The sequence below is a fragment of the Eubalaena glacialis genome, chromosome 17, assembly GCF_028564815.1.
Source record: "Eubalaena glacialis isolate mEubGla1 chromosome 17, mEubGla1.1.hap2.+ XY, whole genome shotgun sequence".
NCBI classification, from domain to species: domain Eukaryota; kingdom Metazoa; phylum Chordata; class Mammalia; order Artiodactyla; family Balaenidae; genus Eubalaena; species Eubalaena glacialis.
This window is the reverse complement of record NC_083732.1, coordinates 1,794,671-1,821,073: the sequence shown is the minus strand read 5'-3', so window position 1 is coordinate 1,821,073 and position 26,403 is coordinate 1,794,671. Positions and strand designations below refer to the sequence as shown.

Sequence of the window (26,403 nt, the reverse complement as noted above, 5' to 3'; positions counted from 1 at the left end):
CTAATATTCCCATCTCCCCATCCTCCCACACCCAGTCCTAGGCAACCACTCATCTACTTTCTGTCTTTCTCACAGAATTTTAAACCTGTAAACATACCTTCTTATCTTCTCTACCCTCCACTATTTGATCAACCCATTCACCAGCACACATGCACTTTGTACAGAGGAGGGAACCAGGATAAAGAGGTGAAGAACTGCTTGAATTAACACAGCTAATTAAGACACAGCCTGGCTTGAGACCCAAGATTTTTGATTCCCTTTCCACTGTTTTTGCTTCACACATTTTTGGGAATTGTGAAAACAGCCCGTGAATATTCCCAAACTTGTACTGCATGGCTTTAAACCATCAGCTTAGTGATCACAGAGGGAGTCCACACATCTTGTCCCTCCTGAAGCAGGCCAGGGTTATAATATTCACCAGATAAATGGAAATATTCTCCTTAGCAAGGGCACTTTATGGTCCCATTTATCAGAGATGCAAATGGAAATTCTTTTGAAACAGAATATAATCGCTGGCTGTTACTCTGAACTAAAAAGTCAACAAAAACAATGACTACCTTGGAAATTACATTTTCATTTAATAACCACTGAGCAATTCTTAATTTGGATAAAGGGAGAAGTACATAGAAATACATTTTTATCCTTACTATTTAATGAGCACAAAATCCCAGACAAATAATATGAGACTTTCCCTTGGAATATAAATTACATGTGGATTGCTAGGGGGTTGTTTCTTTAAAAGAATGTTCCATAATGTTGAGAATATACTTAGATACCGCAACTTCCAGAGATAACTCTTTCTGTAAATTGTTTTTTCCCATGTGAAAATACATACCATTATACCCTCTATTATATACAATGTTACATTGGTCTGTAATTATTTTGTAAGTGTTATAATATCTTTTAAGGAAAAACAAGCTTTTCCAGGAGCCATGATGGCATCAGTCCCTCCTCTGAGGCTGTACATAGCTGGGGCCCCTAAATCGTATCCATTAATCTACCACAGAGCTTAACTCAAGTGCGTATGTCTAAAAGACAAAAGAATGTCAGCAAAAGCAAATTATATTTTCCTTAATACAGACACAATTTTTGTACATTTTTCACGTGGAAAAGTCTCTCATGCTTACAAGGTGATCTTGGCCAGGGGCCAACATCGGGACTTCTGAGATGCATGGGAGAGAGGGGCAGGAGATAATATCAAAGCTAAGGGAACATAATTGGGCACAGTTGCTGATTTTTAGAGGTACCGTACATTCCAAGCCATTTTTCCCCCAGAAATGTAATGCAATAGCTGGCAATCACAAATAAGGCTCCGTCTCAACTTGTGGATGAAAGAGGGGCTTTTCCCTGAGATCCCATAAATACATTATTGTTACACATCAAAGAGATTGCAAAGATCGCCAGGGAAAGTTTGAGGAACTAAAACACAGCTATGAGGTTTCTCTCATCACATTTCTGATATGGTCAAAGCTCCATTCACTCAAGTAATGTGTGAAATGTCCCCTATTAGATGGTTGTCTGGAAAACAGAACACAGACTTGGAGCGCATGCTTGACTCTTCAGAGGACAAGAGTGAAGGAAAATAAAGAATGAGGCAGCTTTTTGTTAGAATTAAATATATATATACACACACACACCCCAATACATAGCTGTTTGGAGAAAATAACAAACTGAGAGATAATGAAGCTAACAACACATTCACATTAAAATACATTTTCCAGGCATTACAGATGTTACATTTATTCTATTATGAAAATTCAGCTTATGGACATGAAAATACATTAAAAAGCCGACACACACATCCACTTTGCCAATACTGTGTAACATTAACAGGGAGTGAGACATGAATTAGACAATCATCTTTGGCCTCAGAGTATTCCTACTTCTAAAAATGTACATGTATAAATAACATGCAGTATGATATTTGAGCACTTGATACAGGAGCAACATAGAGAAAGGACTTAACTATTCATGAGAGAAGGGGCATTAGAGGAGGCTCTGTAGATAGAAAAATATGCGGCTTGTCTTGAAAAAATAAATCAAGAAAACAATAATTAGAGAAGGCAAAAGTAACTTTATCCAAAAGAGAAAAACTTGAGTGAACATACAGAAGCATGAGAATGCATGGTCCATATAGAACATGAGAATGCATGGTCCCCGATGATGGAGAACGCAGCCCCGAGGCCGAGCCCGTGGTATGTGGGAGGGGCCGCGGCAGAAGGGCAGGGGCGGGGCGGTCAGGGCCCTGTGTGGTGCGCCCAGCGTGTGAACGGGCGGGAGGTGCCACGGAGGAATCTAAGGGCAGTGAAATAACATAAACGTTTCGAGTTAGGTCTTATGAATGTATTTCTTACAGCAGAGGAGAAGATGGATAGGGACTGGGGAAGTGAGAACATAGCTCCTGTTGACAGAAACGTAAACCTTGAGCAGGAACTTTGGGGACGCGAAGCCACTGGATCCGACCCGGAGCTGCTACAGTAGATGGAGGAAGGGGGGTGAAACCCACTCGGGGCACCCCCAGCGCAGGGCAGCACTGCTGGACGGGCATCACCACTGTGAGAGGCGGGCATGTATCTCACGTACTCGGACTGTGTGCCCCGAAGTACTAATCCCCTTGACTCTGATAACCCAGGGCAGCCGTCCTCGTGGACGGGACAGAAGCGGAGGCGCAGAGATGGGTGAGAGTCAGGATGTGAACCCGGGCTGCCCGGCTCCAGGCTCCAGGCTCTCATCCCCTGGCCCTGGTCCCCTCATGCAGAGGCCCTTGAGGGGATGCCTCTCCCAATCTTCCCACATACGAGGACAAGGCTCTCCGTGTCTTTCACCAGGTAGCGCTTTGGTTACCAAGCATCTCCTTATGGGAGCGCAGAGAGTTCTGAGGAGGACACCATCTTGAACCAGCCATTCTTCATGGATCAGAGCGATGGCCAGTGAGGGGAAAATGAGACAGAAACCACTCTGGGCCTGACGGATGCTTTTCCTGCCAAAGCTAGGCTGCTGAGGGAGCACAGGACACTAGCGGATACCGGGAGAGGCTTGACTCACATGGGCTCATCCCGCAAGGACTGCTACAGGGGTGAGAATGGGCAACAGGACACTGAGAGTGGCCACCGGTGCATCACAAACTAAAACACTGAGGGCTGCAAAGTCTTTACAGATCTGTGGACCCAGATTGTTCAAAAAATTAAAAAATCATTCAAATAATGATCAGTCCCACATTTTAGTATAAACTTACGACCTGCACTCAGCTTCTTTTTCTTTACTAACATAACAGTCATTTGTCTTCAGACTTTTTTAACTGGGGATGCATCACGCATGAGTGAGGAAATGCATGTGCTACATATAGCATACAAATATATTACATAATTATAAAATATACGTAAAACTTGAAAAGTGATAAATACATTCAAAGGTTGTTTTCCTGTCGCTGATGGATGATCCTACATTGCAGCTGGATTTTGCAAAACCCACACTGAAGACTATTTGCTTAGAGGAATATTAAAAGGCAATACCTCTTAATTACTTAAAAGGCAATATGTTTAAACATCTTGTCATTGACTTGTTTTCTGTGAATCAATGAAGTGTGTTCATGAATTTACATGGATTTACTCTTTGTTTGAAAAACAATCCTCACATGTGAACTTATTAAGAATGTATGCTTCGCATAAACCAAGTACCTTTGGAAGTTTAAAAAGTAGACTATCACCCACTTTCTACTTGAAAGTTAAGACCTCTTTAATTTAGGTTCTAGTCCTTGAAAGAACACAAATTGTGTTTTCATGAAACTTTAATATCTGTGTTCCCTTAACCTTAAAGTGTGGAATTTGCAATATCAGATATAATAAACTGCAAGAAACTAGGCAGAGACCATCCTATGCACGATAGTCTTGTAGGAATCCTCATATTTCTGTATTTTGGTTGCCAAATCTAATTGAACTTGTCCTGTAGGCCTATAGTTGTAAGTGGTATGTAATTCCTTATACTGTACCATCTTGCAGTAGCAGCGCACTAAATGCCGTTTCACACAAGATGTTTCAAACTGCGTTTTACCCTTTCCTTTCCCTGCTGGGATGATGTCTCACCTGGCCTCCTCCTTAGCTAAACTCCAGCCACTTTTCAAGCACTTGTACAAGACTGGTATCTCCTTGCAATCTTCAGAGGCCCTTCCATCCAAAGATAAGTCCTTAATATTTGCAACTCAGGGCTTTCATTGAATAAATACATTCACCTAACAATTAATCGTGTATTTAGGCATGACATGTAGTGACTTCCATGACATTTAGTTCCATGTCACATCATCTGACTTCACCTTATATGCTGTTATCTAAAGAAAATCTTAGTAAGTTATTACTCTTTTCATTTTTAAGGATTATTAATCTATAGGACCTAGTACAGTCCTTTATTCATAGTGGGATTTTCAATAGTTGTTGATTGAACCGTAGTCACAGATTATATTTTATTATATGAGACTAAATTATATGTGTGCATGAATTATTAAATTATTAAATATGTTCTAGAGAAATATGTATTTTCATACTCAACATCTAGATGTGATCCTATTTTAAAGAATGTGGATATGAAAGTGAACTATTAGAAAACCCACACTAAAGACAGAATGTTGGTTTACTGGAACACACAGTTATTTTGACGACACTTTTAAAGGCGGAGAAGTCAGTAATTTTGCCTGGCTATGCATACACTTTTTCTTCTATAATGTGGGTTTTGCATTTGTCCTGATTGTATTCTCTCTCTTCATTTTTGCTTCTTGTCAGACTTTTGAATCCCAATTACTTAAAATAATTACAACATTTTCTTTTTAAGAGAAGAATTTTTTAAACAATAAATAACCCTTCTTTTAAAAAAAAAGTCTGTATTAGATAATTAAGATGTTTAAATGAAACTTATCTAGCCACACTTCTATTCCTTCACAAAGAAGAGACTTCTTGGCATCTGCATGGTAATATTCTATCTGGAGCTGTCTGATGGACGTGGATATCAAATTTTCATCTTTAGTAGTTTACTACCAGTCAAGAGAAAGTCAAGTTTCATTTAATGAAATTAAATGAAATTAAAGTTTCATTTAATGTATCTTTGATATAATTTTCAGCAATGTAGTACTTCAGAAAGAGGCCCAAAATTAGACTCAGGCATTCCAAGCTATACATCATGGTTTTGCTTTTACCTAATTCATTAAATGTCACTCAGCATTCTTGTAAAACCTCTCCATTTGCTCATCTGCAAAGTGGCAGAGTTAAGCTAAATTGTCTTTAAGGTGCAGGTCCACTTAAACGTTCTAAGACTGAATTTCTGGCAAACTCTTTGATTCCGGTCCATCTTCAGGGCGATCTGATCATCCTCAGGGCACCACAGGGCCCTGCATCACTTCCAATCCAGCCAGCATGTGGCAGACACGCGGGAACCGCTCTGACGGTTCTGAGAAGGTCTGCTCCACGCTGGCAGCATTGAAATGGTGAGATCCTCAAGGGATCATTGCCAGAGAGCAAGAACGTCTACTACAGAAGTAAGGGTAAGAGGACCTCAACGGTGTCACCATTGTAAAATACAGCTGAACCTTAGACAGAATTTGATGTATGTTTCAAATCAATGAATCAAAACATTTTGTGTAAGAAACGGTCTGGGAAATCAATCTTATACAGCCTCTCACGTCCAAGGTGAACCATGTGTTAGAAACACTGGCCACTGTCCAGTCTCTACCACACGCGTCTCCGACGTGTGTCACGTTGTCTCATTCAGACAAATACCCATTCAGATTGATGGGTGCTTTACCACCCAAAACGTAAGATAAAACTTTAAAAGAAATTGTAGGTTTACTACATTCATACAAAATTAACAGTACGCTAACACGTACTGTATTTACAACCAGAAATGACACAATTAAAATTTATGCTTCTAAGTTTAAGCTCAGAAAACAGTAATTTTTTTTTTTGAAGTATGAACCTTTGAAAGGGGCTGAATTAAAAGATGAATAAGTTACACATTCTGATCTTATAATATTTAGGGTAGCATGTGAGAGAGGTTTGTAAACAAATAGCTATAATATAATATAATTTGAAAAGTGCTAGCATGTATAAAGTATTTTAAAAAGTATTACCATACTTAAACTTTGAAAATAAAAAAAATAAAAAATAAGCATAAGTATTGAAGGAATGAAAGTAATTTATTACTTTTTCTGAACAACCTAAAATTGAACCTACTGTGACAAATATTTTTTTAAAAAAGATATTTTTGCAAGAAATTTAACACATGACATTTCACTAAAAGAACAATTTTGACAAATGTTAATACTGAAGATTTTTTAAACTTTATCATAGGTAATCTAGTCATGGCTGTTTTTTTCTTGGGTTATTTATACGTACTACAATATTTTAAACCTTTTAAGCAAATATGAAATATTTTAACATATGAATATTTGCATTTTGCCTGAAGAGTGAAAAGACAATGCTTTGAATGTTGCATGGAAAGATAATCTTTCTTCCTAAAATAGAAGAGCTGCATTCCTGGGGCCCCAAGTCCATGCACTGTTGACTGCACACTTGAATGGATGGCCTTTAACATCCTTGAAAGAGCAATGAATGTATCACTTCCACTCACACCAAATGTGATGACAGCTCTACAGAAAGTCGCCATACATCAATACTTAATACTGGAATACTTAAAGAATATGGGAATCATAAAATCAAAGGCTTTTAGTGCTGAAAGGGACCTTAGATGTCTTCTAATTTATAACCATTTATGTGAAAAGAATTAGTTCCAGCTCTTTCACTACCTGAAGCCTTCAGCGCATAGCTTGTGGGGAGAGACAATTCAGTCCAATGAAACATGCGCCCGTCTTCTTGAAGGAAGACTGAAATCCCGGGGCTTCCCCAGGCCCGTGAGGCCTTTCCAGTCTTGCAGAGACAGCTCGTGCTCTGGAAACGCCGTGGGCCCATCACCCGTCCCTCTGTGGAAAGCCATCTTCCACGTAAATACGTCAGGGAGGGCCCAGCGTTCCCTGTCTATCACCTGTTTCCCCTCATCAAAAAGAGAAGGCATGCGACCTACCTCCTCACAGGTAGTCCTGAAATCCATGTGCTGCGGCACCGCAAAGGATGTCGTCTGAAAAGACAGAGAAAGGCCATCAAGCACAGCGTCGAGGGGCAGAGAGGAGAACGTAACGAAGTACAGTAAATTAGGCAGCGGAGCCAGCGGGCAAACTGTTTACAGCCACCTGTAAGGACAAGAACTCCCAGAGGACAATGAAGCGACGGCAGGAGGAGAGGAAACGTCTTCACCTCCAGCTTCCGTGAAGAATAACCCTACGGCCATGGCTCCGCGGGCCGAGGATGTGCATTTCCAGGCGCCTCTCCCTCCACTCAGCATCTGGATGGGATCCAAGGCGGGATTAGCCTCCCGCTCAGGGGCTGGCTCACCCCCGCATCCACTCTGAAACCCCACTTGGCAACTGGGGAAGAAACTTCAAAAGGGGTAATTAAAAGTTGCCTTTCATGTGGTTATCTCTTGACAAAAGGTTGACTAATTTTTCTCTTTTTAATTAAAAAGCTACATGCATGAATAATTCTCTCCGGAACTTAAAATGTAATTCACAAACAGAGTGATCTAAGAAAGCAAGCTGTTTATCAGGGTGAATAATATAAAGATAAATCAATGTATGAAATATCTAATACAGATTCATTTAGTGGTCACTGTAATATCTAAATGATAGGCATAGACTTAAATGCACATAAATGCATATAAGTCTTGTTTTATTTTCAATGCTTTTGGAGAGTTTTGTTTTAATTATGTGATGAACTTAATAAAACTAAGGGTTGTCATAGAAAATTGGCATCCTGTCAGTATAAAAAATATAACAGTTTAGGTAAATGAGACTCCCAAGTAAAATGAATGGTGAATTCCGAAATAGAAGACTTTATACACCTTAAATTACTGCTCCTCTCAGCTTTTGGGGCAGTAAACTATCTTGTCCTCTTTGTCATTTTCTGTGGCGTGAGACTGATGAACACTTGATCAAGTGTGAGTGGAATGGAGTATGTTGTCACTGGATTATTACTGTTGCCTTTGAAAGAAAACAGATTGACCATTTTCGGTAGTAATTGAACATGCCACATAATATATTATTTTCCATAAATAAGTCTTGTGGGTTGTGAGCCTGATTTGGTTTGACTGGAAAGCATAAGGAGGCTGATTTTAGTAAAGTTAGGTAAGAACAAATCATTAGCAAATAAAAGGGCAATTTGATGTTGAAATTATAACTCAATGATATGAATTATTTATTTAGTGTCCGTGAGAAATTTGCCATTAGTTTAACTATTATTTTTCAAAATTGCTCTTAAGATTGTATTTGAAAGAACTGCAAATATCTACTTATCGCCAACTCTGACATGAAGTTATTCCTTTTCTATAAAAGTAGGAGAATTTCAGTATTTATTGATTACATAAAAACACGGTGTCTCTAGAATCAATTTCCTGCTACTAAATGCAACCAGAGAAAATAGACATGAAGGTATTTAACCACCATCTAAACTTAATCTCTATTTGAGTAGGGGGTGTATCTATGCCTTCTACCATTTTTAACACATCTTCCTTGTTTTCTTAATTTTCCATTGGCTTTCATGAAAATATCTGGTAATAATATCAGGTATTTATTCAGAAAAAGAATTAATGTAATATGCAAAGCAATTTAATTATTAGGTAACATAAATTTCATAGCTATCATAAAACTGTTTTCAGTGATTATAAATTTAAAAACTGGAACAAAAGTTGTGTTTTATACGTTTAAAAATTTCTGAGACCTTTTCTGTACAAAGTTTTATGTTAGAGTGGTTTTAGATTTACAGAAATATTGTGAAAATAGCACAGAGGGTTCCCACATACCCCACATGCCTTTCCCTCTATTATTAACATCTTACATTTAGGCATGCCATGCCTTAGTATGGCACCTGGTGTGTAACATTGTTACAACTAATGAACCAGTACTGTGATCTTACTGTTAAGGCCCTACTTCTTTGAAATTTCCTTGTTTTCCCCCCACAATGTCCTCTATAGTTTCCAGGATCCCATCCCAGATGCCACATTATAATTAATCACCGTGTCTCCTCACGCTCCTCTTGGCTATGACCGTTTCTCAGACTTTCCTTTTTTTAATGACTTTGGCAGTTTTGAGGATTATTGGTAATTTGTAGAATGTTCTTCCATTGGGATTATTCTGACGTTTTTCTCATGACTGTAGTGGGGTCATGGGTTTTGGAGAGGAAGACCGGAGATAAATGCCACTTTACCACCTCATGTCAGAGAATCACAGTCAACACGCCTTATCCCTGCTGCTGAGGCTGACCTTGATGGTCTGGCTGAGATCACGTTTATCAGGTTTCTCACCATAAGGTCCTCTCTGTCCCACTCTCCACACTGCACTCTCTAGAGACACGTCACTACAAGCAGCCCACGCTTAAAGGGTGGGGAGTTATGCTTTTCTTCCTTGACGGTTGCGTATCTACAGGGATTATTTGGAATTGCTCTAGACAGGAGATACATCTATTCTTCCCCATTTATTTATTTATCCCATCATTTACTTAGGACCTCTCAGCTGACAGAGCAAGGAATATATGTGCATATGATAACCCATGTTGGAATGCACGTACTTATAAAGATTTCCATGCATAAGCATCTGTATCTTTGTTAAGCTAACCGTGAGCTCTTAAGTGAGGTTTGCATCTCTAACACATGACTGCATGGGCCTTCCTAATTTCTCCCCTTGTCTGTCTGTAGATTCCCACTCCCCCAGGGACCCACCATTCACTTACCTAGTTGTTCAGCCCCAGCGTACAGGGGCAGCCACACAGGAACTGTTAACACATATCCCTGTGGGAAACAATTTTATCCACTAGAGCACAGTTTGTTTTGCCTTTAATATTACAAGCTGCACTCATTTCCAAAATGATGAGTGTGAACCCCTTTTCTCCTCCCCCATTTCAGTGAGATTATTTCAGACCTTGTATTACAGTTAGATTCTTTGCCATAAGAGGGTCTCCTGACCCCCTAAGAATTTTTTTAAATTTTCATACATCAAGCTGACTCTGTGCTTTAAATTTCCATGGGATTTGACAAATGCATAGTGCCATGTATCCACCACTACCGTATCACACAGATCACTTCACAGACCTGAAGAATCCCCTGTGCTCCACCTGTGTACCCCGCCTTCCCTCCCTGTGAACCCCTGGTCAACCAATGATCTTTTTACTATCTCTATAGTTGTGATTTTTCCAGAATGTCACATAATTGGCATCATACAGGACAGAGTCTTTTCAGACTGTCTTTTAAAATTTAGAAATATGCATTTAAGATGTATCCATGTAATTTCATGGCTCAATAGGTCATTTATTTTTATCGGGATAAAATTCCATTGTTAGGAAGCACCACAATTACACTTTTCCAGTCAAAATTACACTAACCCTCCACCTTAAACAGAACCATGACTAGCTGAGGTGCTTGCTGAGGGCAAAGGTAGTAGAAGGTAGTTTTCAATACCAGTTACAACCATGTGTCCAGCTGTAGAAATGAGAACTGTAATTGTATGAGGATTTCTTCCTTATTTTATCATAAATATGATGATGAAAATCTTTGTTTTTTCCTTCTTGTATCCCCTTATGATCTAACATAAGTTTTATTAATAATATAGACTTTTATATCACAGCATTCAAGTCACAGTATATCAAGGAGAGGAGTGAATGTCACTTCAGGACTTAGTATTCCCTTCCGAGGAAATGATTCGTGTATTTTGGGTTGCATGGAGGATACTTGTTTCATCTCGGTTGGAAGTAAGACTTTACAGTCCTTATCGGGAGGTTAAGGAGGTTAAGGAGAACAGTGTGAGTGTCAAGTTGACAAGGGTGGCCTGTGATGGTTAGTTTTCATGTGCTGACCTGATTAGGCCAGTTATTCAACCCGGTACCAAGTAATTGAATCAAACACTAACGGAGGTACTTTGGTGAGGTATTTTGTAGCTATGGCTAACATCTACAAACAGTTGACTTTAAGTAAATGAGATTATTCTACATAATGTGGGGAGTGGTGGGCTCATGCCATCAGCTGAAAGGCCTTAAAAGCAAACTGGGACATGTCTCTGATGATGGAATTCTGCTTCAAGATGGCAGCACCAACTCCCTCTCATCCTACAGATTCTGGACTTCCAGGCCCCGCGATGGTGGCAGCCAACTCTTTGAAATGAATCTCTTAATACATGTTTGTAGATATATGGGTATCTGACTGGTTATGTTCATCTGGAGAATCCCAACTGATACAGTTGTGTACGCCACTGAGATTCTATGGTTTCATTAGGCAGTATTAGTGTGACAATAACTGAATAAAACAGCATGTTTCTAAGTATTTCTGAAAATACATTAAGTACAACTAATCAGTACCAGCGAGCCCAATGACATAAGCTCCAGAATACACTTTATACTAGGTATTTCTAAGTTATGCAATAAGAACTATGAGAAAAGAACTTTATTTTTTGCAATTGGTTTATTAACAAGATAAATTAACTAATACCTTCATGGAAAATTACAAAGAATTTTTTTTTCCTCACAAAACAAAAATGTCTATTGTTTTTCCTAGAGGCACATTCATTGCAAAAAATGGAGTTCTTTTCTCATAGTTCTTATTGCGTAACTTAGAAATTTAAAAAACTGAAATTTTTAGGGCTTTCTCTATATGATTGTTTTTAAATAATTAATCTGTATTAAAATATAATGCAATAACAAATATACAATTCCAAAAGCTTTCATCTCTATATCCAAGGATAAGGAAAAATAGTTTATTGATTTATTAGTATTTAGTATAAGTCTTATTAGGGAAAAAATAAAACCTTTATGAAAATTAATTTCTTAAAATATGATTATTAGAAAACTTCATCACTTAAAATATGGAGATGAGAAAAGCAATGCATAAGAAGCTTAGGTGGATAAGGATAAAATTCACTTTAATGTTTACAGAATCACAATATATAAATGTGACCTATCACATTCCTGATCAATTTAGAATCCCCTTGACCAGCTCAGGGAGAAGCCACACAGCATGGAAAAGTCCAAGCCTAAGGAAACCTGTTTCTACCATTATGACACATGTGACCCAAGGAACAGTGCCAGCTTGGTCCCTGGCCATGAATAGTGAGGGTGGAGCTGTATATTCCCGAGTACCCTCAGAGTACCACTTACATGTCATGGATCTTCAGACCTGGCCTCTGTGCAAAGGTCTTGCCTCCTATGACTAAACCTAAGACTCAGAAGTTAACTGCAACTATTGTTGTCAATTATGCTGAGAATAGCACCAGATCCTGTTGATTAAACCTCGTCTTTATAACCAAAACCGAGAAAGCAGAGTTAGACAAACAGTCAGACTCATGCATGTGGAAATACTACTTCTTCTCTCAAAATGCTTCATTTGGCAGGAGGTTGACGAGATAAAGAGAACTTCTTTCCAAAGCCACAACACGTGGGGATCTGAGACCTGAACAGGTAGTAACGTGAGACAGCACAGAAAGCATCCGTGCAAATACACGTGGATTTAAATTATTTAGGTACTTTCCAGAATGCTTTAGTGAGTGTAAAAAAGTCTCTGTCACACTCTGCTTTCTATGACAGTTCAGTTTACTGAATGGAAAAATGTTGTCTATTTATAGAACTTGCCCTAGGCTAAATTATAAAATATGCAAAATTTATCTTCCATATTTTGGGGTATCCCAGAGTCAAACCCAGCCTATACCCTCTCTACACGCTTTCACATCTTCACGTGACGCCTTGACCGATTGGAAATTGATTAACTGGCCCCCCCAAAATAAAGTGGTTAAAGCAATAGGAGTAACAATGACGCTTGCAGTCACTTGGGTTTGATTTTAGAGAACCTTTTGTACGTTCTGTGGTGGGTACCTTGGGGGCGAGTCTGTATGCATCGTTCCCCTTTCTATATTGGTTAGGAGACTGCTTGGTTATTATTTAAAATGCCAACAAAAATAGTGGCTTAACCAGGATGCCAGTTTGCTTCTGCCTCCTGTAAGGGCCAAGCCAAGCAGCTAAGAGGTGATTTCACAGGGTCTGAAACCCACTCGGCTGCCCTCAGCTCCTGTGGTCTGAGAGAGGTCAGCCTCTGCCCTCATGCCCAAATTCCTGGTGGGGCAGAGAATGGGAATTGAACACATCACGTCCCTCATATTTCATCCTTCTCATCACAGCGCCACACGCAGCGACACAGGGACAGGGAAAGCAGTCCTTCGGGGGCAGCCTGCGAGGAGCTGGCGTGGGTGTCCCAGGGGAGGGGCCAGCAGCCAGCCCCAGCCCCCAGCTGAGAACCCCCCGTCCCCTTAGAAAGAGGCCTCCTTTTAAGGCCATTTTTTGCAGGCCCTGAGATTATGGAGGACATTTTTTGCACTTTTTAGCATATATATATATATATATATATATATATTTTTTTTTTTTTTTTTTTTTTCCCCTAAATGTTCTATCAGTTTTGGTCAGCTATGCTTACTCTGCTTGTGTGCAAAGTTGTCAAGAAGTTTTGGAATTTTCTGTCTCTCTCTGAGATTTTTTTTAAAATGAAACAACTCCAATCTCTTATTGATGTTTTGATAACTTACGGGGACTCTAAATGTCTACTCTGATTTTACAGCACTTAAATGTGTATTTAGGCAATTACGTCAGGTCCTTAAGTCATTTTTTTTTTTATGCTAACTCATTTTCACCCAATCTGTTTAGCTAGATTTTTATATTTCTGAGCGAATATTTATTTTTAATTATAGAGTTTTGATAATACTCCACGAAAAAGAGAAGAAAGTCTTTTTCAACACTTAATACTTAGAAAAAAAGAAGGAATTCTGGAAATTTATGAATACCACTGCAAGCCTACCAAATCAGAAATGAAACAAACAGGATGTTGAAAGAGACATATGTGCCAAAGGGAGCCCTCCAAAAATTTCTGGAATGCCTATTTTGCAAAAATTATCTCCTCCTCCAAATCTAGAAAATGGATAAAACACGTGAAATTATGTACAATGTTGTAAAGCCTTGTCACTGTGCACAGAAATAAAGCAGGAAAGGATATGTAAGTGGGTGTCAATATGCATGTTGCTACACACTCAATTTTCTTTCTTCCATTTTCCCCCAAAGTTTTGATTAATGAAGATGCTGGCTTCACAGTGCCTAGATTTTACCATTCCAACACTTCAGCCACGCTCCTTTGTATCAGACCTCTAGCTCATCCACCCCCTCTGTATGCACAGCTCCTGAATTCCGCAAGCGCCGGGTCCATTCCACGTGGACATCCTATGCAGCTGGCTCAGGAGTCTGACAAAGGCACCTGTCCCACACAGCCATGGGGTTCATGCTGCCCAGATGGGATGGGGAGCCCCAGGGCAGGTCTGGTTCCCTCACTGGCCATTTTCTTGTCTGGCACAGCACTGGCTCATGAAGGAAGGGTTAGGCTCCATTGAGATCTCTCCAGATTCAAGGTCTTAATGCAAGCAAGGCATCTGATGGCCAGATTTTCAAGGTACGGTGACAAATCTCTTTTGAAGTCAATTATTTTGTTGCTACTTTCAAAAATTTTCCTCCACGTGCACAGGTGTGTACAATACACAGTGAGACTGTCTCTAGTCTCAGCTTCAGCAGTTCTAGGAAGACCAGTTTCCCTCGCGGAGGATGCACTTCTCCTTCACGTGTCTGCTCTCTCCCAGTGCCTGAGGCATCTCAGCTTGTGACCCTTTTTCTTCACCATGAAAACATTTTCCTTTGTGTGGAACCAAGTTTCCAAACTAAAACAGTTTTCCACCTAAGAGACAGATAAAATCACCTAGGGAACTGTATTTATTTACTGAGCCACGGGAGGCTTTGTTTCGTCTAAATGCTACAGAAATCCAAAACGAAAAACACGTAAGTGCTGACCAGTCCCCACTGATCAGGGCAGGGGACAGGCTCCCGTCCCCAGGTTTGCTTTCTTTCCCACATCAGATTAAGCCACTTTCTCCAAGCCCAGAGCTCTGCAAGGCCGAGTTTCAAGGCCACTGTCCTAGGTAATTGCTCTGGTCCCTGTCACCCTTCGGGCCTGAAGTGTTCCAGGCAGAGGTCCTCACAGAGGGGCCAGAAAATCAAACCTCTTGTGCGCCTTATTGCAGCGACACTGCCCATCCACAGAGGCTTTGGAATCGGAACAAAAGATAAGCCACTGACCACACAAAATGCTAACAGTACACCGAAGTCTAGTAATACAATTAAATAAATTTGAAAGTGCTGACATAATGTTGTTAGACATAGTTACTTATTAAGATCTTTTTCTATCACTCCAAAAATAACAACTCTGATATTTTGACTAACTGAATGTTTAGATATTGAGGGGAAAATATTCGCTCACCATGTTATTTCAAAACAATTACCATATTTTTCTATAGTAAGAACAATACTTTCATCATCATGGTTTTAATATACAGCCCTTGGTTTGAACAATAATGAAAAATTTTAACAGACATGTGATTTATCTTTTCCCTTTGCAACTATTGACTTAAATCCTGTTGTGAATTTAAAGAGGGAAATGGAACAATATTAATGGCTGCCATTGAAAATTCAGGGACTGACATAAATTGGAAAAAATGTTCTATTATTTTTCGAAAATGGCAAAACTTAAAAAAAAGAAATCTTCATTCATTAAGAGGCCTAGGAGAGTGGTTGAGTTGTACTTCAGAGAGAGGCAGCTCAAAATTTACTGTGCAAAGGAATGGCCTTGGGATCCTGTTAGCGCATCCCTGGGGGGAGGTGAGGCTCCCAAGAGACGGTCAAGGCCCTTTGGTTCTTGGACCACACTTATTAGCAAGGCTACAGATGAGGAATCTGGCCCAAGGAAATATATGGCTTTAGCATCAAAGAGAGAGGTCTAGAGCATCTAAAAGGTGGTCAAAATATGGTAGAATAGCGCTGGCAACTTCCCTTTCACAGAGTCCTTCACCATCAAAATAGCTCTTCTCCTGACAAGCTATGTATTTTAACACTAATATGTAAAATCATGGTTCACAGCAGGGAACACGTGCGTTCAGCTCCATTTTATAAGAAAGAATATTATTATTTATTAATACTATTAAAAGGTGCAAGATATAATGTTCAAAACATGGAACAATAATTGCATGATGGTAATAATTAAAATAAATCTCTCACATAATATTGAGCAGAGTTCGCTGTGCTATACAGTAGGTCCTTGTTGGTTATTCATTTTACACATAGTAGTGTGTACATGTCACAAACCGGTTCGTGATCAGACCTTTAAAGATTATCTCAATTTATGAATCCATCAAGTATCTAATCAGATTAACAGATAATAAAATGTTAAAAACAAGCATAGCCTTGACCATCATTTTAATCTAACCTCCTCGAATACTACCGAGGAAAGGGAGGTCCAGAAAAGTGGTATACATTCTCTAAAATTCCTCAATTTTGTGCCCAAATTTGAAATAGAACTCAATATTATTAAACCTACATGAGCTCTTTCTCCAATTGTGGCTTCAATATTTATCGAAGCACAGTGTTAGGTGTGTGTGAAATAGGAGACACACGTCACATTCATAACTGGAAAGACAAAGTATAAACATAATATTTGAAAGGAAATGTTAACTTTGTAGTAAAGGGGATCTAGGTTTGAATTCAGGCCACTCACTTGCTGTTTATGAGTAACTGTCAAATTATTTAAGTTCCCTAAGGTTTGTTCATCCACTATAATCTCAGGTTGATGATCTCCACCCCCCCACCCCGCCCCTCCAGGAGAATGGGGGAGTTTAGTTAGACTATATAAGAGGTAATTAGGGTGCCCACACACAGTGGATGTCCGACAGTGTTGATGAGAATGACATGTCTTACATAGTAACAAATACAAATCAGAATATGGCACGCTTCTGCTTAGACCAACTCCAAACGGCATAAACAGGAATGTGTCACTGTCCACCGAGTGACCTGAGAAGACCCACGAATAAAGTGCAGCGTCTGAGCACTGAGAAATAAAGAACCTCAGCCCTGGGCTCCCGGCTCTCACCTCAGAAAGCAGAGCCCGACCCAAGAGCTTACAGGCTGGGCCACATCGTAAAGATGGCAGAATAGGAGTTTTCTAGCATCTTTCCCCCAAAGAACACCAAGTTTGAGAAACACCCATGGATGAGAGTTCCTCTGTGGAAGTCTGGGGGTCCAATGGAGAAGTTCCCAGCAAATCGCTGGAGGGAAAAAAAAAAAATCCAAGACATTGAAGAGGGTCAGAGGAACAGTTTCCCTTTACCCAGGTCACCTCTCCCCTAAGAGAGGTGCTTTCCAGGATATCACAAACGTACCATAGTAATAATAAAACTGATAAATGCTTTTCTCCAAGAGAAAAAAAGAAAAAAGAAAAAAAAAAAGTGATCTGCCAGATGTTGATAGAAAACTGGATTACCAAGTAGATGCTAAGCAATCCAAGTGTTCGGGATTAAATATATGTAATTATATATAACATGTGTATATATACATAATTATATTACATATACATTTATATATGGTTGTGTAGTAGATATTTTGGAAATGATGATGGGTTGCCTGGTATATATAAATCACTGCCAAGTTTGCTGCCCTATTTAGTGTGATGGGAAGAAACCCTGAAAGATTTGGAATGCTGATGGTCTGTCTGTGTGGGTGTGTGTTTAGCGTTTCTGCGTGAATAGTAACACTAGTCAGTAATAGCTGTTGATTATCACGTTCATTGAGATTTAGAATCATCATTCATTTATCCTAACATCTCTTCTACACAAAGACTTATACTTCTAAGAAAGTTGTCTGGTTTTATTTTTTTTAACATGACCATTCAGTGAATTAACTGAGTACAATATAGTCAGAAAAATCTGAAACACATTCATGTACAAAGAAAGAAAAAAGCATCGCAGCGGAAGAAGCAGAAGGAAGACAATGAAAGACCAGAGGTTTAAATTCGGACCAAGGACTGAAAGGAGCCAATAGGAAGAACTAGAAAAATACTTTGAAGTAAGATTTTTAATCTTTAATTTTGAAGCTTTTTACCTTAAAATTTACTCCCTTGATGCTGAAAGATATTTTAAAAAGTGTTTAGGATGGGAGAAGTTGACAGACCACTCTGGGCTTTCTTTTCGCACATTTAATTTAGAACACATTTGTTTTCATATTTCATTTAGACATTTGTGTCGTATTTTAGACAGATTCACAGAATCACTCTGAGATTGGAAAACATTACTATCACGGATGCAAGATTAGCTCAAAGCAAACTTTCCTGAAAAAAATTATCACACTGGGAGCGACAAGGGAAACAGAGATGCAAAAACTGGAGCTAAGCCAGGGTTTTATTGTGTGATAACATGCAAAGCAAGCGGATTGGGGACCACGGAAATGCCAGCGGGTTACAGCACGCAGACCCAGAAAGCGGGATGCATGGAGCAGTGTAAGGTCCAGCCCTGTCTGGGTGTCAACTGCATGCTGGCCAGTCCAGCAGGTACCGAGCAGGCCCTGGAAAGGAGAGTATGAATAGAGTAGAAAAGTGGGAAACCCAGAGCCGTTGTCCAGCAGGGGCGATTCCATGGATCAAGGCGGTGAACTCAGATGAAGACTGAGTGCAGAGTAGGGTGAAAGGCATGCCTATCTGGGGAAATCTTGACATTCACGTACCCAGGGAAGGAACTAGCTGACAGCTTCAGTTACGACAGCAGAGGCGAAAGGGAAACGTTTCTGCAGTGGGAAAGAAGGCAGAACAGATCAAGTTCACGACGTGGCAGCTACGTGGGGTGATGTGTCTGTGGATGGTGGCCGATGAGGGTGGCGGGAAGGCACTTCTGAGGTCACGTAATGCCAGCACACAAAGCTCTTAAATACTGAGAGACAAAGGGTGTCCAACTGTATGCAAATTCACGTGCAATGATAGGAAATACAAATGTCTGGCAGGAAAATGTACTGTTGTCACACTTGATGGTTTGAACTTGAAAAAATTAATCGAGGCTTAGAAAACATTTCTGTATCTGCATAGAAGTTGGTAATTTTTCTAATTTACTGACTGAATTTGAAATCTGTGAAAAATAACATGGCATTAACCCAACACTGAAGTAAACCATCCTTTCTACACCTCCAGCAGTGTCATTTCGTAATTACAGTGATTTCAATTATCCACATAATCATTACAGGGAGAATTCTTAAAAGAATGAAGTAGTTAGGAAAGTTGAACGTAGTATTATTGGGTCAGCATTCCCTAAGCCCTAAATCATTGCAAAGCTCATCAGAAATCTTGAAATGTGAACTGGGGTCCTGGGCTAACTGTCTCCGGAATCGCCCAGCTGGCTTTATGCCGTTCTCTCTCTCAGGGTGTCAAAGGCAAACATGGAACTGGCTCCCTTCTACGGTGTTTGAGGGTTTCCTGAGGACACGTGGAGATAAACGGTCTTGACTTTTGCTTTTATCCTCATTAGGTAAGTGAGGTTAAAACAAAACAGAACAAAACTTGCTCTGCTGAGCAGGAAGCAGACACAAGAGTATCAGCATCCCTCAGACAAACTGCAAATGGCCAGCAGCTCAGCTTGTGCGGCAGCTCTAAGGTTTCTCTAACTTTTGCTGCTATCAAGTTCAAGGTGCTTTTGAAACTAGCCCACAGCCCCTAGAGGAGGCCGGTCCCCCACTGCTGGCCAGTATAGCAGCTCCACCCCCAGCACAGGCAGAGCCTGCCGCGTGGTGGGCACACAACGAATACTTGAAAGAGGCCTCACGTTATGTCAGGGCAGCTGGAAAAGGCTTGTATGGATAAGCTGGGCTTTGGATTTTAAAGGACCAAGCAAGTACTTGAGACAACAGAAAAAGAGGAAACAAGCACGGCTTCCAACTACACACAAATATCAGGGCTCCAGGCAACCGAAGGGAAGTGGCAGCTCCTATAGCCCAGCAATTACTGATGGTTGGCTTTCGAGTTCATTGTATGGTTTTCTCTTATTAAGCCTAGTTTGTCATTTTTTAAGGAATACAAGATTAAATTGCTTGATATTCCTTAAAATCACGCCACTAAGCACTCATTAACGTACTGGAAAATATCCTAGGTGCCAAGAGAAAATCACTCCGGAAATGCAGGAAAACATGAATGTGCCGACAGGACACGACCAAGAGATGAAGGCAGGGAACCTGTTTCAGAGTCAGGGCTCGTCAGTTTCCCTTAGGTCGGCTTATTGCACAGAAAACTATGTTAATGCAACATAAAATCTATTCATCTTGGTAATGGGAAGAGAAGTGATCATCCCCAAACGCAATGAACATTTATATTGATTCTGGAATGCAATTCTGCACCGACCTTAGAACGTGGAAGTGGCTGATGCTCTGAGAATTCGTATCACTTCAGAGTAGCAATAACGCATGTCTCAGAAGCAGTAGGTAGATTCATCTGCCATTTCGAGGCAGCTGCACTTCGCACGCTGATTGGCTCCTACGTGCCCGGATAGCACGGGGGGCAGGGGGGCAGCAGGTGGAGGGCAGAGTCCCGCCCCTGGGAGTCCTAGCTGAGAAGACCCGAGGGAGAAACGCAGCTCTCATCTGTGCGGGCTGTGCGCAATGGGGCCCTGAGCCCTGTCGCCGAGGGAAGGGCCATGCCTGGCTGCCCAGTGGCTGGCAGGGCAGGGAAGGAGGGAATCCCCGTGAGGCGGTGAAGCCCATCCTGAAGCAGAGCGGCTTCCAGGCTGGCTCTGGGTGGAGGGCTGTTGGGGAGGAGACGTGCGTGTGCTAAGGGCACGCACACGTGTGTATTCGATCGTGGATGGAACAGGAGCATAGAGCTCAGGCGGTGATGCTTGGTGCACCGAGGCTGGGAAGCCGACCCGGGCTGGCTCATCCTGCCGAGGCCCCTGGAGGTTTGAACCAGCTGTGGGTCAGGCCCTGTGCAAACACCACCCGAATGGAGCCTCGTGAGAGTTACTTTCTACTTGTGAAGATGAGGAAACGAGCTCTCTCTCAAGGGTAGGGCAATTGCCCAATATAACACCACATTTATTTTTATGGTAAAACTGAGCACTTCCTTTGGACTATAAATCCCTGGTCTGTCCAGACAGCACTGCGGTGCGCCCTGGACCCCTGCTTCTTCTTTTGTAAGAAGGGCAGACGAGTCTGGAAGTCTGGCTCAAAATGACCTGAATCTGTCCCCTCGAGTTGGGGACCGAGCGGGCATTTGACCTCAGCTCCCCCCATACCCCCAGGCTCCCTCACAGACGTGAGTGGAAGAAATAAGCCCCCAGATGGTGGCAGCACGCGGACGGGGAATCAGCAGCGCCCGCGCAATTCCAGAACCATGAGACAGAAAACAGCAGTGGAGGAATCCCGGCAGCAGAAAGGCCGGGCCCAGAGCAACCTGGCAAGGCCGCAAGAGGAGAGAGGGAGGAAACACAAAACCCTTTTGCTCCACTGAGACTTGAAGGGAAGGAATCTGGGTTCTTACCTTACCATCTTAGGATGCAAATATGCTTTCCAAGGACCAGGTAAACCCCTTGTCTCTGGCTCTTAAGACCTGGCGATGCCTCCCAGTTCCCTGGCCTCATTCCTCCCTAATGTGAAAATACATAGAAAGACAAGGCTTGGGAGCTCACCTAGGATGATGTCTACTTGAGGATGTATCCAGTTGGCTTTTGGGGAGAGAAATGAGAGAAATCTCTTTTTTCTTTTACATCAGAGCACTTAACTCCATTATTAGAGAAACAACTGGCTATAGATCTAATCCATATGGTAGGTGAGAATGTTTCTTGAGAAGTGAAAGTAAATATTCCCTAACTTCATATCAGATATTTCCATGGCTCATGAGGCCAGGGCTTTTCATAGGCTCATGGGGAAATGCAGGCATGATTTATTTCCCCACAATCCTATTTAAAAGTATGTATGTATATATGAATATTTGCGTTTCCATATCTTATCCATGTAATTGAATTGAAAGCTCTTTGAAGGGCCCATAACGTCAGACTTCTGTGTAATGAATGAAGGAAGGAATGCATATTTGCTCTAGAAAGATTCAGGAGATACAAAGATGAACGATGTGTGTTCTCACTCTCAAGGATCCCATAGTTTAGGGTTTTTTTTTTCAATTTTGTACATAGTATGTGCCCTGTACATAGCAGGTATTCAGAATAATTAAACACTTTGATTTGGTAATGCAATGTTATTAAACTAAAAAAAAAGATGGTTAGAATTAACTCAGTGGAAAAAGATGCCAGGCAAATACAGATAAAATAAAAGAAGGGTTAAAAATATCAACCAAAAAATCTACTTGAAAAGACATTATTTTATGTAAAGAAATTCCTGACATATCAATATAAATAAAAGTGTACCACAATATAACACTGAAATACTAAAAAGGAAACTCGTATGAATATAAGGAAACATGGTCATTGCACACTTTGACTTTTGTCTGAATTTGAAAAACAATTAGAAAATAAGCCTAAAGTAAAAATGAATATCTAACGGAAGTCAATTTCTAGCTGATGTAATATGTACACAGTATGCTCAGTTCCTTATAAATCAAGAATATATACTTTAACTTGTCAGGTGTGGCACACTGGAAGTACGATTCAGAGTGCAGAGCCAGGATCCCAGAGGGCAAGTCCAAGATCCCACAGGGCAGAGCCAGAAGGTCAGAAGGAGGAACCAAGGTCCCAGAAGAGAAACACAGGATCGCAGGGAGCAGAGTGAAGAGCCCCTTGGTTCATCCCAGGCCCTGTACCTGAACCTAATCAAGGCACCAATGAGGCGCATCCCGCTGGCTTTCGGAATCGCTCTGGGCAGTGAAAGCTGTGGGCCCCGGCGTCCCCTGCCCTGGAACGGGAGGGTCTGCCGCGCTCTTCACCCGCCCCCGCCACCGTGTAATGGTTGTGGAGGAGGCGAAGGTGACGGCTCTCTCTGGTGCAGAAAGTGTTAGTTTGCTGGGGCTGCCGTGACAAAATTCCAGGCTGGGCGATTGACCATCAGAGATCGATTTTCTCACGGTTCTGGAGGCTGGAAGTGTGAGAGCAAGGCATCGGCAGGTTTGGTTTCTCCTGAGGCCTCTCTGCTTGGCTTGCAGGCGGCCGCCTTCTCCCTGTGTCCTCACGTGGTCTTCCCTCTGCGTGTGTCTGTGTGTCCAAGTTTCCTCTCCTTGTAAGGACACCAGTCGGACTGCGTAAGGGCTCACCCTAATGGCCTCATTTAAACTTAATCACCTCTTTAAAGCCCATCTTCAAAACAGTCATATTCGGAGGTCCTGGGAGTTGAATTTTGAGCTGATGTCATTCAGCTCATAACAACATCCTTCTGAACCAGACAAGGAATCAAACATGAAGAGCCTTATATAGACCTAGATGTGAGCTGGGTGATTAAATCTTGACCTGGAGCAATAATGGGATGAAACTTTGGAGAGTTTGGGGGAGAGGTGAGTGGATTTTGCTTGTAGGAAGGATGCTGTGAATTGTGCTAGCCACAGGGCAGAACGTGATAGATTATATCATCCAAAAATTGTCCACGGCAATAGTTCTGTTCCCACATGCTCTTCTAGAACCCTGCCACCAACATCCAGGGGTGGAATCCATTTCCACTCCTCTTGAAACCGGGTGTGCGTGTGGGGACAGCTCAGATAGAAGGGACAGAGGGACGCTGTGTGTTTCCTTGGTGACACCTGACAGGCGGGTGGCTTCCTCCTGGTTCTCTCTCTCTCTCAGGTCACTTGCCCTTGGAGCCCAGTCACCACGTTGTGAGGATGCTCAGGCCACAAGCTGGTGTGTCAGATAGAGGAGTGAATGCGTGAACCTTCCGAGGGGGACGGGGTCAGCCTTCAACTTGCCTACCTCACTGACCTCTGCTCGAATTGAAGATCTTTGAGCAAAAGCAACCTTGCTGTGTTGTTTTAAGCCACTAAGCTGCGTGGAATTTTTAAACACTGAGGTTTTTTGTGTGTTTTCAAAAATGACCATATATCAAAATCCATAGAAAAATATCAAATTCAGAGTATAGCACCATCAACCAACAGACTTAGAGTAAAGCAGTAAACCCCAAACCTAAACCCTCTCAGACAGAAGGTGAACTGCCTTTTCCATTGCCGTTTATGTACTGTCTCTTGGAAGACTGTCACTGGAGACCAGGCCATTCTGCCAGAAAGAAGAAAAGCCAGCTGTTCAACTGTTATCACTTCCTCAGGGCTTGAACGCCAGACACCCCGATCTCTCCACTCCACTGACTGATGTCTCATTCCTGACTTTGCTAGCCTGAGAAGCGTGTACATTCATCACTACTGGGAGGGTGTTAAGGCCCAGGGCTTCAACTCTACTAAGCCTAGAACATAACCTGATAAAAAATGTGCATCTCATATATACTGAGTAATCACTATTTTTTTATTTCAAAAATCCATAGGATCTTTGCTTTGCTTTTCATTATCTGATACCCTCACTATATTAACCAGATATAGTGATCACATAAGAGTCATAAATATAATTTAACCAATGATTAAAGTAATTTTTATAAAACTACAGATAAAACATAGTAAAAGAAAATATTTCCTAAATCTGATGTACTTTGCTTTTTGTTTCCTATTTACACTTATTCATTAAAAAATCCAATGCAGCATTAGTACCCTGTTTAAAACAATTTTCTTGGGTTTACCTTCTTTGGATTTTGCAATCCTTTGAAATTTTGTTTTTATGGTTAAAGTAAATCAATCGTTAATTGCTTTCAACCATTCTAATATTCATGTCACTGGTTATTCTTTTGGAAATATCTCAATTCACTATTCTATCCTTAAGATGTAGTTTCATAAACTTTTTGACATAGAAATCACGGTTCTGACACAAAGTTTTCCATGTAGCAGCTGGCTCATAAACAACTTTCTAATTAATGCCATGTAACCTCTTTACTCAGTGCTGACGGCATCCTTGTCTATGTTTCCCATCTTCTAGTGTAGGATTGAAAAATCTTCACTCACTGGGAGGTTAAGCTCCTTCAAGTTTAACTGAGTTTGATCCCTCTGACTGGCATAAAGCCATTAGAAATTACTTTGGATTCAACAGCAAGGCAGGAAAGTTTCAGTGACAAAATTTTGTGTGATTTGTGTGTTTCTTGGCTTTTCTGGTTTTGATCTCAATTTTGTTTCCTGGAAATAAAATCCCAGGCAGTTTTGCCTGAAGAAGGACTTGGGCTTAATCCAGAGCCATCGTGCTGACGGATCGGTCAGAGGCTCCAGGAAGACCACTCGGCGTCTCTGGAACCCGCTAGCTTCAGCTCTGAAGGATGGATTAGACCAGAGGACATGCCGGTCCTTTCCCAGCACTGAACTACTAGGGCTCCCCACCCCCCAGCCGCCCAGCCTGTGAGCCTGTTTGGATGTGTAGACAGGATTCCAGTCTCCGTTTCCACCCTTCCTTCCACGGTGAGAGTTCGACCTCTTTACCTTTGTTCCCATGTCTCATGTGGGGTAACAAGGTCTGCTCTGCCTGTTCCTTGTTACAAATGATTGCAATGAAATCACAGGATATGATATATTGGAAAATATTTTGTTCAGACACATAAGATGTTAATAGTCCTTGAGGAGAGGAAATATAATATAAAGGGCTCAATTATAAATATGAAAAGGGAAAATAGAGATTAAAGTAGCATATTTTATGGCAAAGTGGAAGTCTTAAACATAGTCTAGCGAGAATGTACAGATGGAGCATTAGAGCATCAGATAAAAGATTGATTCCTTTCCTTCTACAGGTTAAGCAAATATGAAAAGATGATTTTTCCTAGACCCCCTCATATAACTACCTCTATAAGACAGTATGTATGCATGTGAATAAAAATTATGTCCTCTCTTCTATTGATACGTTCATACTTGTTACAAATTATCACGGAGTCACAAATTAACATATACTATACCTTGAAGACACAGGAAGTCTGGGACTTAGTAAATAGAATGGGCTCATCACCACATGAGGTACTACTCATGCACTGTCTTGTAACAAAACGACTTAAAAATGAGAATATAAATGTATCATTAAATGACAACTGAGTCAATTTTGTTTATAAGTATTGAGTTAATCCATATAAAATTGCTGATACTGAAAATTTTGGGGCTGAGAAAAATGTCAATTTTGTGTGTTTCAACCTTATAAAATGGCCCTCTAATTAATGGCTTTTAGCTTTATTTAAAAAACACACATACACAAAAATACAGAGAAAAATATGCAAACTATCCAGCTATAGATTGTTAAGTGCTTAAAACCAGTGTTTTCTAAATTCTAATGATGTGGACTAGGGCAAAATACAGATCCCTTATGTCCACATCGAGAAGCTAGCTTTAATTCTATTGTGTTTCTACATAAGACATACATAGACTGAATAGTTTTGCCCGAATTTA

General features: G+C 40.9%; 1 protein-coding gene across 4 annotated transcripts in view; it reads right to left on the bottom strand.

The window, feature by feature from the left end:
- SNTG1 (syntrophin gamma 1) overlaps nucleotides 1-26,403 on the bottom strand; it is a 480,938-nt gene that overhangs the window by 205,564 nt on the left and 248,971 nt on the right. For all 4 annotated transcript variants that reach the window (XM_061171420.1, XM_061171419.1, XM_061171421.1 and 1 more), the window contains exon 3: nucleotides 7,063-7,116. In XM_061171420.1, coding sequence (XP_061027403.1) covers nucleotides 7,063-7,089 — 27 coding nt within the window. In that variant the 5' untranslated portion in view covers nucleotides 7,090-7,116. The remainder of the gene's footprint in view (nucleotides 1-7,062; nucleotides 7,117-26,403) is intronic.